Source organism: Lontra canadensis, unplaced genomic scaffold (assembly GCF_010015895.1).
Source record: "Lontra canadensis isolate GAN:19392208 unplaced genomic scaffold, GSC_riverotter_1.0 scaffold9, whole genome shotgun sequence".
Taxonomy (NCBI): Eukaryota; Metazoa; Chordata; class Mammalia; order Carnivora; family Mustelidae; genus Lontra; species Lontra canadensis.
Window position 1 is genome coordinate 31,439,677 of NW_022631003.1, and position 18,965 is coordinate 31,458,641.

At 38.1% G+C, this 18,965-nt stretch overlaps 1 protein-coding gene across 2 annotated transcripts in view; it reads left to right on the forward strand.

The window, feature by feature from the left end:
- Positions 1-18,965, forward strand: part of ITPR2 (inositol 1,4,5-trisphosphate receptor type 2) — a 483,190-nt gene that overhangs the window by 180,045 nt on the left and 284,180 nt on the right. For both annotated transcript variants that reach the window (XM_032855216.1, XM_032855215.1), the window contains exons 22-26: positions 4,055-4,248; positions 8,041-8,170; positions 10,085-10,142; positions 12,110-12,275; positions 13,340-13,513. In XM_032855216.1, the coding sequence (XP_032711107.1) occupies positions 4,055-4,248; positions 8,041-8,170; positions 10,085-10,142; positions 12,110-12,275; positions 13,340-13,513 (722 nt within the window). The remainder of the gene's footprint in view (positions 1-4,054; positions 4,249-8,040; positions 8,171-10,084; positions 10,143-12,109; positions 12,276-13,339; positions 13,514-18,965) is intronic.

Below are 18,965 nucleotides of genomic sequence, written 5' to 3' on the forward strand. Positions count from 1 at the left end.
TAGTTAAGAGAACTCTAAGCAGAACAGCATGTTCCCAGCAGGTCCAGCACAAGGCTTACAGACCCGATGGAGGCTGGATTATCCAGCTCTCTAAAATCCTGTGATCTAACTTTGATCTGGGAAGCCTGGCTACTTCTTGTCTTCTTAGGGTATAAAATCATGGATTTTCCATTTAATCCAGGTTGGTACCATGGTACCCATGGCTCTGCTTGTATCACTAGCTTCATTAAGACTTTGATCTTGTGTTAATGTTTTTGTTTGTTTTGCATATAGAAAAGTCCTTTTAAAACCAGACCCTCAACCACTGGGAGGAAGCACTGCTCCAGAGAATGTTCAAAATAGAAAACCATTCCAGTTCTAAAGTGTAGGCATCTTCCAGCAAGTGGAGGTTTATAAGGAGCTGCTGAGCAGGGATAGGAAGGAGGAAGATTTCCTGAGACCTGTCTTTATGGTTTAACATCATCCTGTTTCAAATGAATTATTATAACAGCAGATGCGTTTTTCTTTCTTTTTCTTTTTCAAATTCAACTATGAAAATATGTTTTAGGGAAGGAAGAACAGTTTTTGGGTTATCCATTCTTTGGCTTCTATTATAAAACATTGAGCTGACTTTAGTAGTCACAGAACAATTAAATTGCTGTGAACAATTATTCACAGAGCTCTTCTAATCAAATATTTCTATGATCTCTTATAAATGCTGAGAAGGTTCCAGAAATGTCTACTTGAAATCTAAACAAATGGAAAATTCAAATGATCGTTTCTTGTGTTAGGTATTTCTAATGGAAATAGATAACATGTAAAGATGACTTTAAATTAAATAAAATAAAATACCAGTAGTCATCAGGTAAATTTCAATCAAGTAAGATTCTGTTAACTCTCTCATGCTTTCTAGAAATCCACTTAACTCTTAATGATTGTTGAGTGTAGTAATGCTCACAAACAGTAATATGACTTCTGAACAGGTACAATTAAATTGTGGTCAGCTCACCTTCCAGGTTGTATGGATCTCTCATTGCTAAAAAGCAATGAGTCAAGTTCCCATTACCAATCTCAGAGAAGTTTTTACTTCTCTGAGATTGGTAATGGGAACTTGACTCATCGGAAACATCAAACAAACAAACAATGTATTCTCAGTCCACTCTTAGCCACCATTCCTTTTAGGCATTTTCTATACGCTTTTACTTTCGGGTTTTTCTCTTGAGGGAATTAGGATGGGTAAAACTATCCATACAATCATGTAATAAAAAGACCTGAAAAGTCCATCTGCTTTTCTTTCTAAGCAATTCCTTCTTTCTTACTTTTATTTAACATTTTTTCAAACTATCTCAACACCCTTTACATATAAATATAAATTCTGGCTACTGGGTTAATATAAAAGACATAGAAAAGCTGAATTTTTATGGGTTAGTCTGTCCAGAGGATTTATATAGTTACACAGTAGCCTTTCCACTGAAAACTTTTTAGTAGTATTAACTAATTATGATTGAGAGGAGAAATGGTAAGTTTTCTTCTTTGGCAGTGTTGAAACCCGATGGCCTCTGACTTATCTAACAGTCTAGAGACGGGAAGTTTTCTCTGGAGAAATGGATACTTGGGAGACTTGCATGTGCGTGATTTATGTGGCATTTGGCTTATGTTTTCCAAGCTGTGATAGTTCACAATTTAAGCACTTCTCATCACCACCAAGCAACTCCAGAAAATAGAGCATCTTTTAATTTGAGCCCTCTCATTTGGCCATACATGGAGATGTCAGGAGAGTTTTGTGGTGACCACGTGCCACAGGCATCTAAGGATGTGGTAGAACCAGAATGAACCCCCCCCCCATGTCATTGACAACATGTGTTACGTATTATTATGGTTCTGGCCTCTAGATTTTAATTTCTTGGTGACAGGATCTATATTTGGGGAAAACAATTGTCTGGGCTAACTTTCTGTGTAATAATCACTTGGATTAAATGATTATTTTCCATGCAAATCTAAGTAAGATGCAAACACTGGGTGCCAAGGATTTCTGTGTGAATCAGGGGTAGGAATAACAAAGGAGTCTGTTCTGTGTTAGTGGTGAGAAACCATCTCCTGGAGGCTAAAACATACATATGCTCGAGTCAAAATTCGGGAAATGTACTGGTTAAACGCTGGTGACCCAAAACCATTGCCAACCTCCAGATGTGTTTCCCTGCAATCCACGTAGCAAACAGTGGAGGGATTTGGAAGTAGTCAACTGCTATGATTGCCTGAGAACCGCAGAAAATGAAGTATTCTGCCTCAAGGTTGTTCTCCTGGAAAACAGGGCTCTCTCGAATCCTTTATCTCAATCTTGTCTAAGCTTGGAAATGATCTTTCATATACATCCCCCCCCGCTTCTTTTTTGGTTTATGCCAACAGCAGTCAAATAAAGTTCATAGACTCTCAGAAGGAAAACCAGTTAATTTTTTGCCTGGAAGATGCCACTCTAGGAAAAAAAAATGTTCCTTCTCTGCCTACTCCAAAATGTACTATTTGAGTCCCACTTTCTTTTCTGTACGTGAATTTCATATATGGATAAGATAATAAGTTTTAAAAGGCATTTCATTTTTCACAATGATTACCAGTGGCTTGTTGATATTTGTGGGTTGGTCTGTGCAAGAGCATCAAGATTTTTTTGGGTCTTCCTTTCAATATTTTCCTTTCCTTTATTTATTTGCCTTTTGGTCCTGTAGGTATCCCTATAGCTTATACTCTTCACTTAGAGCTGAGAGTTTTATCTCATCCCATCTTATTTCCATTTCCATTTCTCTTGGTTTACACCCTGAGACACTCAGGGAAAGGAAAATTAATTTGCCAGATTCTTGGGCCTTTGCTTGAGGTAAAGCTCCATGAACATACATAAAGCAAAGATCACTGTTCCAAAAGAAAAGTAGGCAGTTGTTCTTTTGGCTCTTGGCTGCTTGTTGTGGGAACTTAGAAGTGAGAAACAACAGTCAGGCTGGAGAACATAGATTGGAGCAGCCTCCGGAGGATCCTTGGGTTCAGCTGTTTGTGGTCAGTGGAAGGCGTGAGTGTATGGGCAGTTTTATTGGAGGACAAATGAATGAGAAGTCAAATCAGAGAGAGACAAACCAGGAGAGACTCTGGACTCTGGGAAACAAACTGAGGGTTACAAAGGGACGGGGGTGATGGGATGGGGTAACCGGGTGATGGGTATGGAGGGGGGCACATATGGTGATGAGCACTGTTCTACACAACTAATGAATCATTGAATGCTACATCAAAAACGAATGATGTATTACATGTTGGCTAATTGAACATAAAAAAAAGATTAGGGAATTTACCTTCTAAAAAAAAACAAAAACAAAAAACTCAGAAGACACAGAAAGAGAGCAATCCCATTTTGGAAATGATCATGTTGGTCACTAATGTGTTTTCCTAATTACCTCAAACATCATTGCTTTTTGTGGATTTGGAATACGAGTTTTTTTATTCCAACTAGATGACGGAATGGGAAGTGTATTGGCAAACATGCTTCTCTGGATGAAACTTTCTTTTTCTTCTTTCTTTTTCTTTGAAGTTATAGCAAGACTCCTCATGAGCTTTTCTCACAAGCATTATGAAAACAAAGCTATAAAGTTCTTGGGTTGAGGGTAGGATTAGGATGCTAGTCACCACTTCTGTGTTTTCCTGTAATGCCTGTGTCCTCCCTTGTAGCTCCTTTCTTGTAGAGTTCATTCGCATTATGGTAAAAGTTAGAGCCTATTGGTGTGATAGTTGGTAGGGGCTTCCTGCGTTCCAGAAAGACCTGGGGCGGATGTTATCAGAGCTCCCACAACTCACTGTGGTGCATCCTGGGAAAGCATTTTCTGAGAAAAGTAAACTTCCATTTTTTAAAATTTGTCATTTTGAAATGCGTCTGCAGCCTCTGTAGTTTGTAGGGAAGGAGCCAGAGTAGAGCTGGTGCTATTCTTTCCTGTCTTAGTGCTTCTGCGGTCCTGCTTGCCTTCTGGTTCTGACCAGCTGGGTAGGACGCCTGTTTCTCCAGCTGTTGTGTGTGTTGACTTAAAGACTTTTCTTGTGCCAGGAAACAATGTCATGAGAACCATCCATGGGGTGGGAGAGATGATGACCCAAATGGTACTCAGTCGAGGCTCCATCTTCCCCATGAGTGTGCCTGACGTTCAGCCCAGCATCCACCCCAGCAAGCAGGGGAGCCCCATAGAGCATGAAGATGTGACCGTGATGGACACCAAACTGAAGATTATTGAGATTCTGCAGGTACGTGGCAGAACGGAAGTGAGGGGACGAATACCCAATTGTGCATCTCCGTGTAACTTCTTACACTCTTTGTTCTAAATCACTGGGAATATTCTGAAAGGCTCTTGATCTAATTTATTTCTGTTAAGTTAACGACACTATTTAAAATGTTAGTTACATGTGTTCATTTCCATTAAATGTAATTCTGTTGATATCTAACAACTGTGGAATTCTTTGAGGGTCACAAAACCGCTTTCGTACGCATTTTCTCACTTAGTATTGACCCTGATTTCATTATACCTTCACTTCAGGGTTTCAGAGCAGGCAAACTTGAGATTGAATTCTAACTCTATTTGTATTTTTAATTGAATTGGGCATGTAATTCTAGGTATTCAGATTTATCATTGTTGCAAGAAACTCAAATGAAATTTTATTTATTATTAACAAAAATGTTAATATTGGTCTCAGTATTTTATATAAGTGACTATCTCTCTTTGTGTTTTTGTTTCCAAGAGGCTGAGAATAATAGATGTTTTTAAAATTAATGTAGTCTAATACCTAGCTCTATGAATTTAAAGGAGATAAATTATTATTTCATGGCCACTGGTTTAGTGAATAAATTCCCTATTACTGTAACTGTGAATTCTTAACATTTTTTTTTTAAGTTTGGAAAGTAGTTTTATGATACTTTAATTGTAGCATTTACTCCAGATTTGGAGAATGGAGCCTGGAGTTTTCAAGGATTTATTAAGATTCTGGATACAGTTTACTAAGTCTTTCATCATAAATTAATGTAAACTGAGCTAACAGAAGTGGGTTAGTAGTCCTGGAAGGATCTGTACATTTTTATTTAAAGTAACTAGGCTTATAATCATAATAATTTTCACAGTTCCTCCAGAAATTCCAAAGGCTGAATCCTGAGAACTTTTGGCAGGCCTCCCAACCCTGTGTTCATGACCCTGAAGAATCACTTGGTTCCCCTATTCTGAAACTGAGAACGGTAGTGATCACCTGACCCGTGGACCTACTGGGCCCATAGCTTCCGATCATCCTACTCTTGGGACAACCTCTAAGATATATGACCTTGTTTTAGCCCACAGTTACGGAAGTTCAGCATTCGAAAAATAATCTGACAGCTAACAAACGAGGAGATGGAGCTACTGCAGTGGGGCCCATGCGGGGCTGACCTCTCCTTGCTGCCTCTTTTGGGCTTTTAATATATTTCTTGTTGAGCCTCTTTTATCGTTCTGGTTTTTGTGTTGCCATGTATGGGTCTGATCCAGTCCGTGTTCCTACGTGCTGCTCTTCCAGACGTTTCTTTATTAGAACCCCTCTTCAGGAGTTTCTTTGGAGGCGCCTGCGTGGCTCAGTCCATTAAACACGTGTCTACCTTTGGCTCAGGTCATAACCCCAGGTCCTGGGATGGAGCCCCGAGTCAGTCTCCCTGCTCAGTGGCGAGCCTGCTTCTCCCTCTCCCTCTGTCCCTCTCCCTGCTCGTGCTCTCTCTCTCTGTCAAATAAATTAACAATCTTTAAAAAATAAGAATTTCTTTAGAGCCATGTTCCTCATACAAATCTCCTGCTTCCTGCCAGCTCTACCTCTTCACAGGATCTTCCTGCCTTTTCCCCATCATTTGATGCCTCTCTCTCTCTTTGTATCTCTCTTTATTTCTCTCTCTCATTTTCTCCCTCAGTCTGTTTTTTGAAATATTTATTTATTTATATGAGAGAGAGGGAGAGAATGAGCAAGCAAGTGGATGGAGAGGAGCAGAGAGAGAGAGAGAGAGAGAGAATCTCAAGGAGACTCCTCACTGAGCTCAGAGCCTAACCCGGGGCTCCATCTTGCAACCTTGAGGTCATGACCTGAGCCCACTCCAAGAGTCAGTTGCTTAACCTACTGAACCACCCAGGTGCCTCCCCTCCCTCTCTGTGTCTTTGGTCCTCTCACAACTGTCTTGCTCTGTCTTTGTTTTTATTCTTCCCTCTGGCCCTTTCCTACCTTCCATTTATTTTTTACAATTAAATATATTAGAAGATGAATGTTTTACTTTGGGATATATTTATAAAATACAATGCTATGAGCAATAATCTTCACTAACTGAAAGTTAATGTGTTTCACTAATTAGTGTCTTATTCATTTGGTCTTTACATAGTTTTTTTTTTTTTAACCTTTCTTTTCAAGTACATGCCATCCAGTTTCTGTTCCCTTCCAAGACTGTCAAGTCCAGTGGCCCTTCTCAGCTCTGTTTTCCCATGATCTGTCCCTTGCTTTGAAAATGCTCTTTAACTAGAATCTACTCAATCATGATGTGTTGCAGTACATGGTAATAAAAGAGACTCTTTGGTGTTTGTTTTTCCTTCCTCATTATACATTCTTCATAGGCAAGGTTTACCCTTGACACCCCTTTTGTACCCTCAGCACCTTTCTTAGTTCCTGGCTTCGCAAATGTTTGTTGTACTTAAGTGAACATAGCTGACACAGAGCATGTTTGAGGCCCATAAGAAGCATAGGGGGCTAGCAGAGGAGAGAAAGAGAGAGGCAGAGGCAATAATAGAAGTATTAGGTTAACAGTAGACAGGTGTAAATAATATTTTAGGTGAGCAAAAAGGAGAAAAATGGATCTAGATAGGGAATCAGGGAAAGATTCATTTAAAAAGGAGTTTAAACTGAATCTGGGAGGATATCTGAAAAAACTGGTGACTCTAGGGTAGAGGAGAGTATTCAAGGTAAAGTAGACACTGAACACATGGGAGAAGGCAGGAGAGAAGCATCCAGTGCTTCTGGAACAGAGCAGTATGAGAAGGAGTGAGAGGAGGGAGGAGAAAGGAATGGGGGAACAGGGCTGCTTCAGGAACCACAGAGATCCTGGGCGATCAGATCAGACAGTGCCATGTGTGACTGTTACTGTTCACTGTCCAAACAAGGCTCTTTTCAGAGTGCAGAGGGCATGGATAGTAGTTACGCTGGGACAGGATGTTACACCTGGCTTATCTTGTGAAAACTGGGATGGATGGGAACCCTGTATAAAACCACTTCTCTGTTGTTTCCCTTCTCCACTCAGAAATCTGTAGCACATATTTTCTTTCTCTGGTCACCACTGAATTTTCTATACTACATGATCGAGCCCTCAGTACTTTTCTAATTGTGTTAACAATGCTATATTTTGTTTTCCCAACTCAGTCTTTGGCTTCTTCAGGGCAGTGGGCTTCAAGTGTTTGCACTCTTCCTAGTGCCTAGCACACATGGGAACCTTACTGACATTTAGTTTCTGCCAGTGTGTTAGTTAAGGAAGACAAGGACAACTACACAACCCAAGGAAACACAAACACCATTGAGGTAATCCATGGTATATTTGGATGCTGTTACTTCAGCTGTCCTTTTGTAGCCGAGATCCAAGACTGACTGTGGTATAGCCAGAGTCCATACTATTGTACCTGGAATTTCAGCCTTTCTGTATGTGGTTGAAGGTCATAGCTCCAGCACTCTCCTCCCAGAGCCAATGGTAACTTTGCAAAGTGCAAAAAATTGTTACCTCTTCTTCCAGACTCATTGCATACCTCTATCTGGAATATTCAAAGAGTAATCATGGGAAGTCAAGTTTTCTTCTTCCTAAAAAACTGCTTTGGGATCTTATGGACATTAGCTGATGGAAATGTGTCACTTCTCTTCGTTTTATGACTGATAATCATGTGTACAACTGAGATTTCTAATTAGTTCATGTGCAACGTTTAAAGTTTTGTTGTTGGTGTAATGAATTGTAGTTTTAACCACTATGTTAAGAAAATAAAAGTATTTTTTTAATGCTTTTTGTAGTTTATCCTGAGTGTCAGACTAGATTATAGGATCTCGTATATGCTGTCAATATACAAGAAGGAATTTGGAGAGAACAATGAGAACACGGAAACATCTGCCAGTGGCTCTCCAGATACAGTACTACCATCAGGTAGCTCCTTTGTGACAATATTTGCTCTGTAGCTTTCATATTTTGTCTATGAGACAAAAATGTAGAAATAATATCCACCAATGACATGAAGGGATTGAGACAGAGCAATAGATGACTTGCTTAGGATGCTGGGAGGATATTTCCAGCTACTTGGTGCTCTGTACTTGGAATGCAGTTTATTGTGCAATCTTCACAGCTCAATGAGGTAGAGGTACTGTTTATTGTGCCATTTTATAGATAAGAAAATCGAGGTCAGATGGGGTAAGTTACTCACTGAAGATCAGGAAAGTAGTAGAGCAGGGATTTCTTCTGAGGTCTCCCCAGTTTTCAGCTTGAATCTTGCAAGCATCATGCTGTTTTGGTGAAAGTCTAAGGGAACATTTTTGCTTGATCAAAGAGCTGCATGAAATATAGCTGTGGGGAAAAAGATGTTTTGTAGGAAGCTGTTGCCCAACTGAAGAATAAAGACATGGTACACCCCGAAGGTCTAAATGGGGGTATTTTGTGTGTGTGTGTTTACTTTGCATGGTTATGAACTGGTACTCTATGTCAATTTTTCACATTTAAAAAATATGAGAATGAAGCCAGTTTATCTCTGTGTATAGGAGCATAGTGAAGAAAGAGCATAAAAATTGTTGTGAAAATTTTGTGGCTGTAGAAAGTGTCCTATGAAACCTAAGAAATATTAAATTTCCATTTTTCTGGGTGGATCAGGCCAGTAACAGCAGGCTAGAAACTATGTCGTATTAAAGATTTAGCCAGGTCACAGAATTCTTTTTCTGAGGAGAGGATTTGTACACAGATACGAAATTTTCTTCTAACCACAACCACCATGAAAATATCAGGTATCCTCCTCTTTTTCACCCATCAGTCAATTTGACAGGAATGATTCAGTGATTGTAAGGGTGTAGTTAAAATGGATGGGAGACCCATGTCCTGCTCTCCGACTCATTAGTAGGATTAGAAAGGCAGCTTGCCTCTGTAGACGGAGTTAAGCTTTCCTAAGGGACAGGGCGCTTCTGGTATCTTTGCAACTGTGTTGTTTTTATGCTTCCCAGAAGTATAGAACCCTAAAGGGCTATTTCCAGGAATGATATGGCAGAACCAGAAAATCTTGTTGGCGGTTGCATTGACAGTATCATAAAAATTATTGGCTCTCAGAAGCCAGACTTCTGGAAATAGAAGCTCTAAGTGTCAGTAAAGTATGGGGGGGATCCCTCAGAAAACCAGTTCTCTCTGATTTACCTGATCTCTTTCATTGGTTGAGAGAGCTTTTTCTTTTTCCTTTTTTTTTTTTTTTTAATCTTGCTCTGTTTTCTTTTTATGCTTTAGGGATAAGAAATAAATAATGTACTTATTTAAACATTTTGAGTAAGATATCCTCAAAATATTAGTGGTGAGGATGGGTGAGGAATCATGATTGTTTCACATAAAAAAATTAATGTCCCATAAGAAGAAGGGATGGAATTTAAAAGAAGGTGTGGGTAAAAGGATCATGTTGTTTGGAAGTACCATATAGTAATAAGGTTCATTATTGCTATATTTTGATTCTTTAAAAAACATGTTTGCAAAACACCCTTCCATATCATCACCTCATTAAATAATATATATTTACATGTATGTGTGCGTGTGTGGAGTTGATGCATATAGATACATCTAGAGAGGTGAAACAACTTTGTAAATGGTCCTTCTAAATATATCTTCAACTATAGCAATATAGATTTAAAATGTAAACTTCTTTTAAAATGTTGATCTCTAAGTGTAATTGGAATTGTGATTTTTTAAACTGTTAATTGCCATTTGGTGGCATAAAGAAATTAAGACAAATATTTTGGTTATGCTAATATTGATATGAATACTGTGACTCCTAAATAGGATAAGATAAAGAATGGAATTTGCCATTTGTCTTTACAGCTATTGTTCCTGATATAGATGAAATTGCAGCCCAGGCAGAAACTATGTTTGCTGGAAGGTATAGTAACACTTATGTATCTTTACCTTGTGGCTAAGGTTTTGCTTAGAATTCTATTGATTTTTGTTATTGTTTACCTCCCTATATTTATTTAATATTAGATCCTTTATTGTTGCCAACATAATTTCTGCCAGAAATGAAGTTGCTAATTTACTGTAGAAGAGAAAGCATAGCTTTTCTTTAGGTAGGTCAGGGGGAAAAGACGAGAGAGATGAGATCAGCGTATTGAACTTTTCCCTGAATTCTTTGCTTTTCTTTCCTCAAATAATGACAGCACACGGATGCCCTTTAAGTCCCTCGGTATAAATAGCACTGTGTCTTGCAAAACACTGCTTTTCTGCATCTGAGAAATTTGAGGCAAGAAAGTGACTTCTTTCAATGTTATCATTAACTTCATTTGTGAGAAATAAAGCTATTTTCTGCCAGTTGGAAATATCCATGATTAAAGGAAACAAAATATCTCTGGTGTGACTACCTTCCTTTGTTTTCAGAAACTCTGACATTATTGTTTTTAAGTTGTTTCTTTCTTTTTCAGAAATGAAACTAATAGCAGTAAAAAGGAAAAGTAAAAAAAACCCCAAAGTGTCTAAGCTACAAATTATTGTTTCTTGCATTCATTTCTATTACACATTTGCCATGAGAACCTAAACAATTTCACACCAAGCCCTTTGTTATATTTTCTTGGGTTAGAAAGACAAACAAGAATGAAGAAGGGAACCCAAAAGGATTTTTTTAAACTCTAGTGAACATTTGGTTTAACTTTGTTTTTATATTGTTTTGACAGTTTTTGTTGGTGTTCTTGTTGTGTTTTCCTATTTAAGTATTTCATTATTTCCAGGAATAAACAATAAATCAGTGCATGATTTTTCACCTTAAGACAAACTGAGGGTTACAGAAGGGAGGGGGGTGGAGAGATGGGGTAACTGGGTGACAGGTATTAAGGAGGGCACGTGTTGTGATGGGTGCTGGGTGTTATAGGCAACTAATGAATCATTGAACACTGCATAACAAACTAATGATGTATCATATGTTGGCTAATTGGACATAAGAAGAAGACAAAAGCTTTCTAAACTTCAAAAAAAAAAGGATCTCTTATCCGGTGCAGTCTTGCCCAGGACCTGAATATACCAAGCACAGAGAGTGGCTCTGGTGATGGCTGTGTGCGCATGGATGGGCGTGCATGTGCCTGTGCCCTTGTCCTCCCTTGCTGCTCATCACCTGTTGGTGAGAGGTCTCTAGGGCTCTGGAGAAAGTTAGTTGTTTCTTTTTTTTTTTTTTCCTTTTTAAAGATTTTATTTATTTATTTGACAGACAGAGGTCACAAGTAGGCAGGGAGGCAGGCAGAGAGAGAGGAAGGGAAGCAGGCTCCCCGCTCAGCAGAGAGCCCAATGTGGGGCTCGATCCCAGGACCCTGAGATCATGACCTGAGCTTAAGGCAGAGGCTTAACCCACTGAGCCGCCCAGGTGCCCTGAAAGTTAGTTGTTTCTGTACATCCATCTTAGTATTTCTTTTCAATACTAGAGTTGAGATTTTTTTGGATCCGTTTTTGATCCAAAATTATTTTTGTCTATGTCGAGGTGAGGGACTCATCCTGCTTCGCCTGATACTTTCCCAGAGCCAGCCCTGAAAAGTCCTCTGCCTGGGATTGCCCTCAGCCTTGGGCAGATGGGGACGGTTGGTCATCCCTGCTTTCATGGACAAACCCAAGTTTCCTTTTTTCTTTCTTTCTTTCTTTCTTTCTTTCTTTCTTTCTTTCTTTCTTTCTTTCTTTCTTTCTTTCTTTCTGTGTGTGCTTTGTTTCTTTATCAGTTACATGAGGGGAAAAAAGGTACAATGATCTTCCTTTTTGCATTTCATCTTTGAGGGGGAGAATGATATAACCGAGAATGTATATGCAGTTTTAACCACATAGGAGTAATTTTTTTGGTAAATATAAGTTATTTTGGAATGATTTTTGGTTTTATAGAAAGGAGAAAAATCCGGTTCAACTTGATGATGAAGGAGGCAGGACCTTTCTACGCGTCCTCATTCATCTGATCATGCATGACTACCCTCCTTTGCTCTCAGGAGCCCTACAGTTACTGTTCAAGCACTTCAGTCAGAGAGCGGAAGTCTTACAGGCGTTTAAACAGGTAAGACTGGGGAGCCCTTACTGGGGCCCCAGCAGATGCTTGGAAAATAGTGTTTATAACATTCCACCCGACGTTACAGTTGCAGAGTTCACGAGACTGTGTGTCTTTTCGTAGAGACATTTTCTATTTTTAAAGACAGATGTGGCCTTGTCTTAAGCCAAGACATGATCTTGGCTTAGGAAGAGTTCCCCACAAAATGATTTTCGGTTAATATCTTCAACATAAACGACAGGCACAAAGATTTAGGAAGGCACTGGGGGATAATACCATACTAAGAATTTTTGTTGTCCCTGCTATTAGTTTGACACCAGATTTTACTGATAAATTTGGAAGGGGCAAGCAGTAGTGCAGAAATATATATTTGGTGATTGAAAATGTGTAAATACCAAAAAAGTAACTGTTTTGGATCTAATCTTTTTCTTTGTCATCCAAATGACATCAATCTTGAGACTGTTGGTGAATAATACCTAACTGCTTACATGCGTGTTTCACTATATTTATGGCATTTAATAAAGCGTTGATCTTCATTAAGGACATTTTATAAGAATATATTAAAATATGAAATAATAAAAAATATGAAATAATTGTAAGTGTAATTACACAAATAGATATAATTACGCATAATTTATATATATATCATGTAATACATAAAAATTATAATAAAAGTTTATAACATGAAGTTTAGACCATATCAGAATTTTCTTCCACTTATTTCTGTATTTCTACCTCTTTTCAGATAGAGTCTTGGGAAAAATTAACTTTAGCAGTGAAATTAGAGTTAAGGTATCTTTTCTTTTGAACTACTCTTTAGCACCTTGATAGAGTTCACTTTTTAAAAATATATAATTCTTTATAACATATGACTATATTAGATTGTGTTCACAGATATTTCCAGGTAAGTTTTCATGGTCAATATACATCTAAACTGTCCATAAATATTCTAGAAATATTAAACTTCAACTGAAACACATTTGTTAAAAGACTTGGGTTTTTTTAACATCAGTAAAATAGGAATTAAGGAATTTCCATAAGTAAACTGAGGGTTCAAATTCTTCTGTTTCCAGGTACAATTGCTGGTGTCCAATCAAGATGTAGATAACTACAAGCAAATCAAGGCAGATCTAGACCAGCTTCGACTAACGGTGGAAAAATCTGAGTTATGGGTTGAGAAGAGCAGCAGCTATGAGAATGGAGAAATGGGTGAAAGTCAAGTAAAAGGTGGTGAAGAACCCATTGAGGTTTGTTTTCAAGATATATTTTGAAGTAATCCAAACAATATCTTCTAATCACAGGCCCCATAGCCAAAATTACTCACAAAGAAAAATTTTATTCTGAGTAATGGAGCATATAATTTTCATTTGCCAAACGAATTAACTCCATAAGCCTTTATTTTGGTTAATTCTTGTAGGTCTCATAGGTCTTAAGCATAGACCTATAACGAGGTGAATTTTTGTTGTTATCATTCAGTGTGACTGTTTATTGCCAATCTGTAAATCATTTCTTTCTTTACTGCTTACCCTTATACAATACGTAAAAATAGTGAAATGGGGCAGTATGCTTTAATGCCAGCGTGAAAATACCAAAGGTCTGTATTTACTCTAAAGAGTGGTAAGATGGTGATTCTAAGTCTTCTGTTGAATAGGTATTAGTTTTTGGTGGGTTAATTAGTTATTGTTTTCACATTTCACTAGATACTAAATAACCATTTAAAATTTTTAAAGCCATGTTTTTGCGGTAATACTTCACAAGCCCATGCCAGCATCATAATTGATATGATATTGTTTCTTAAATTCCTGTTTCGTGTTTTATTTAGTTGTTTTTAATCTGCAGGAATGTAGACTATTCAGAGAGGTTTACCTACCCCAGCTTTTCTGTTTGTTAGAATACCCAAAATATTGTGTAGTGAAAGGTAAAGACAGAGTAGGAGATAATTTCAGTCCTCAAAATGTGGAAAAGTCCCAAAGGGAAGTTCATCTGGTGGTTTACTACTTCTTCCTTGTCTCAAGACTACTTACCACTAATCTGCATAAAATTTTTAACTTAATCTTTTAGTAACTTTTTTCTGTGATTTTATAAGTTATTAGAATGTAAAATTCCTATTCCATATAAATTTGTTTCATGACCAGCTCTTTTGTCGTTGTTGATAAAGAGTTCTTCTACAGCATATTTAAGAAATAAGAGGACATTTATCATTTAGGTAGTCCTTGCTACACATCGTCTTGTAGCAGACATTTTCATACACGGTATCTCTTTTTAAATGTTATGAAAAACTTTGGAGAGAGTTAGAAAGATCACATTTCTAAGGATGAATCAACTGAAACTCAGAAAACCCAAGGATTTCTTCCCTATCAAATAGCTCTGTGTGACCCAACTGAGATTTTAACCCAGGTCTTTCTGAGGATAAGTTCCAGGCTCTTTAATGTATGAAGGCAATTTCTGATATAATATTTAAAGATGTTAAGAGATGTGTTATGCCTTTACAAAGCTGGAATACTTCTTTTGTAGATACATGCTGTGCTCATCTTCTGGAGAATAAACAATCTTTCTTCCCCTTTTAGAACATTGCATTTTAAAAAATAAAGAACGACTCTAAACCATAGGAAAATGTTCTTTGTAAAAGTTTGCAAAAAAAAAAAAAAAAAAAGTCATGTAAGAGTACAGATGAGATGTTCCATGAAGGAATTTAGTCCCTCGTCTGTAGTTTAAATTCCTAATCTCTGAACGAAGTGGAGAAAGAGCCTCTATCAGTGTATATCTGTGGTATCCCCAGAGTGGTTTAATAAGCAACTTGTACTGATTAAAGAAAGAAGATGAATAGGTTGTCTGATTGTGGCTACCTTCAAAACAAAACTACATTCCACGTGGGTTTTAAATTCATTTTTCTAAATACTTGAGATGAATATAAGTCAATGAAGCTGGGATTTATTTACTCTTTGTTGCATACAGGATTTATCCATTCAGAAAATGGTAATGATTGTAGGTACTTGAACCAGGAAGTGATTTAATACAAGGAATTAAATTTTGGAAAGTCTGGAGGAGTACAGTTTGGAGGCTGCCACCGGACTGTTGACTTCAAGGTCAAACAGTCATAGGTACAATTCAGAGGTCTAGAAGCTGCTTTGGCTGCTGCCAACGCTGCAGCTCTACCACCACTCGCTCACACCTGAAAAGCACGTGGCTGGATGATGGAACACTCACATCTCTCAGGATTTTCTTCTTAGCCCTTCCAGCCAAAGGACGATGGCGTTGAATGGATAGGGCATTAAGAGCATGGGTTTTGACATCAGATTCCTTAGAAGATGCCACTAAGTATATGTGTGACTTTGGGTAACTTATTTTACTCTCCCCCCCACTTTTAAAAATATTCATTCAGGGGCGCCTGGGTGGCTCAGTGGGTTAAGCCGCTGCCTTCGGCTCAGGTCATGATCTCGGGGTCCTGGGATTGAGTCCTGCATTGCGCTCTCTGCTCAGCAGGGAGCCTGCTTCCCTCTCTCTCTCTCTCTCTCTCTCTGCCTGCCTCTCTATTAAAAAAAAAAATTCATTCAGCGGACATAATAATGGTACTTAGATCATGAGAATACTAGATCAGATGAACAAATTGAGCACATGGCATGTCAGTTAATACAACTTCAGTTGGAAAATATAAACAACAAGGTAATATGTTATTTACCAACAAGTCAAGTAAGGCTCCAGCTTTAATTAATTTATTTTCTCAGTGTGGTCACTATGGACCAATAGACTTAATTTTGAGACTGATCTTTTCATGGGTACATCATGGCAGCAATATCCTGGACATTACATCTATGTACAACAACGCCAAAAAGAATATCTATGCCTTTTTACCCATTTCTGAGTGTCCTGTATAGGAACAAGGAAACCTTTTCCAGGCATCCCTTAGTAGAATCTATCTCATGTCTCATTGTCCAAAGCAGGGCCATATGTTTACCTCTAAACCAATGGATTATAAGATTAATTTAGCCTAAGTAAAGGATAACCCTCAAGCTCTAGAATACCTACCCCTGAATTACATGGGGGGAAAGGCTAGATAGTAGAACAAAACTGAAATCCTATATCAAGGAAGAACAACGAAAAGCTGTTGGTCAGCAACTCACAGTGTCTGCCGAATTTGGTAGTCAATGCCTGTTTGTTATTTTTATTGGTTTTTATGTACAACATATTGCTCCATGATGGGTATGGAGTTACGAGATCTCAGAGTTAAATTATACTCATCGGGGTATGAAGTCCAATTCCTGTCTGATACTTATTTTCTCTCTAAATAGCTCACATGAGTGAGATGTTTCTCAAAACAGAACTTCTGTGATGGCAAATTCAGTAACTCTTGAGGTAGCACATTCTATTGAAATGAACACATAGCTTAAGAAATAGAATATTACTAGTAGGGAGTCCCTGGGATTCCTCCCTGTATGCTGGATGAGACCGTTATTGTGAGTTTCTGTTTATTTCCTTGCTTTTCTTAACAGTTGTTCCCACAAGGATTTGTGTTTCTAAACATAAAAAAAGAATGAAAAATATTTTATTTAGTCTGTCTTGGATTTTTAAAAATTTTTTATTGACATATAATGTATTATTTACCCCAGGGTAGGATAAATTCACAGGTCTGTGAATCGTCAGACTTACACACTTCACAGCACTCACCATATCACATACCCTCCCCAATGTCCATAACCCAACCACCCTCTCCATACGCCCCCTCCCCCCAGCAACCCTCAGTTTATTTTGTGAGATTGAGTCTCTTATGGTTTGTCTCCCTCCTGATCCCATCTTGTTTCATTTTTTCCTTCCTACCCCAGAAACCGCCCCCCCGCCTCTCAAATTCCTCATATCAGGGAAATCATATGATAATTGTCTTTCTCTGATTGACTTATTTCGCTCAGCATAATACCCTCTAGTTCCATCCACATAATTGAGAATGGCAAGATTTCATTTCTTTTGATGGCTACATAGTATTCCATTATATATATATATATTTTTCCACACATTTTCTTTATCCATTCATCTGTTGATGGACATCTAGGTTCTTTTCATAGTTTGTCTACTGTGGACATTGCTGCTATAAACATTCAGGTGCATGTGCCCCTTCAGATCACTACATTTGTATCTTTAGGGTAAATACCCAGTAGTGCAATTGCTGGGTCGTAGGGTAGCTCTATTATCAACTTTTTGAGGAACCTCCATGCTGTTTTCCAGAGTGGCTGCACCAGCTTGCATTCCCACCAACAGTATAGGAGGGTTCCCCTTTCTTCGCATCCTCACCAACATCTGTCATTTCCTGACTTGTCAATTTTAGCCATTCTGACTGGTGTGAGGTGGTATCTCATTGTGGTTTTGATTTGTATTTCCCTGATGCCAAGTAATGTGGAGCACTTTTTCATGTGTCTGTTGGCCATCTGGATGTCTTCTTTGCAGAAATGTCTGTTCATGTCCTCTGCCCATTTCTCAATTGGATTATTTGTTCTTTGGGTGTTGAGCTTGATTAGTTCTTTATAGATTTTGGATACTACCCCTTTATCTGATATGTCATTTGCAAATATCTTCTCCCAATCTGTCAGTTGTCCTTTAGTTTTGTTGACTATTTCCTTTGCTGTGCAAAAGCTTTTGATCTTGATGAAATCCCAATAGTTCATTTTTGCCCTTGCTTCCCTTGCCTTTGGTGATGTTTCTAGGAAGAAGTTGCTGCAGCTGAGGTCAAAGAGGTTGCTGCCTGTGTTCTCCTCAAGGATTTTGATGGATTCCTTTCTCACATTGAGGTCCTTCATCCATTTGGAGTCTATTTTTGTGTGTGGTGTAAGGAAGTGGTCCAGTTTCATTCTTCTGCATGTGGCTGTCCAATTTTCCCAACACCATTTGTTGAAGAGACTGTCTTTTTTCCACTGGACATTCTTTCCTGCTTTGTCGAAGATTAGTTGACCATAGACCAATTAGTTGACCAAGATTAGTTGACCATTAGTTGACCCATAGTTGAGGGTCTATTTCTAGGCTCTCTATTCTGTTCCATTGATCTGTGTGTCTGTTTTTGTTCCAGTACTATACTGTCTTGATGATGACAGCTTTGTAATAGAGCTTGAAGTCTGGAATTGTGATGCCGCCAATTTTGGCTTTCTTTTTCAACCTTCCTCTGGCTATTCATGGTCTTTTCTGGTTTCATATACATTTTAGGATTATTTGTTCTATCTCTTTGAAAAAAATTGATGGTATTTTGATAGGGATTGCATTAAATATGTAGATTGCTTTAGGTAGTATAGACATTTTCACAATATTTGTTCTTCCAATCCATGAGCATGGAATGTTTTTCCATTTCTTTGTGTCTTCCTCAATTTCTTTCATGAGTACTTTATAGTTTTCTGAGTACAGATTCTTTGCCTCTTTGGTTAGGTTTATTCCTACGTATTTTATGGTTTGGGGTGCAATTGTGAATGGGATTGACTCCTTAATTTCTCTTTCTTCTTGTTGTTGGTGTATAGAAATGCAACTGATTTCTGTGCATTGATTTTATATCCTGACACTTTACTGCATTCTTGTACAAGTTCTAGCAGTTTTGGAGTGGATTCTTTTGGGTTTTCCACATAAAGTATCATATCATCTGCAAAGAGTGATAGTTTGACTTCTTCTTTGCTGATTTGGATGCCTTTAATTTCTTTTTGTTGTCTGATTGCTAAGGCCAGGACTTCT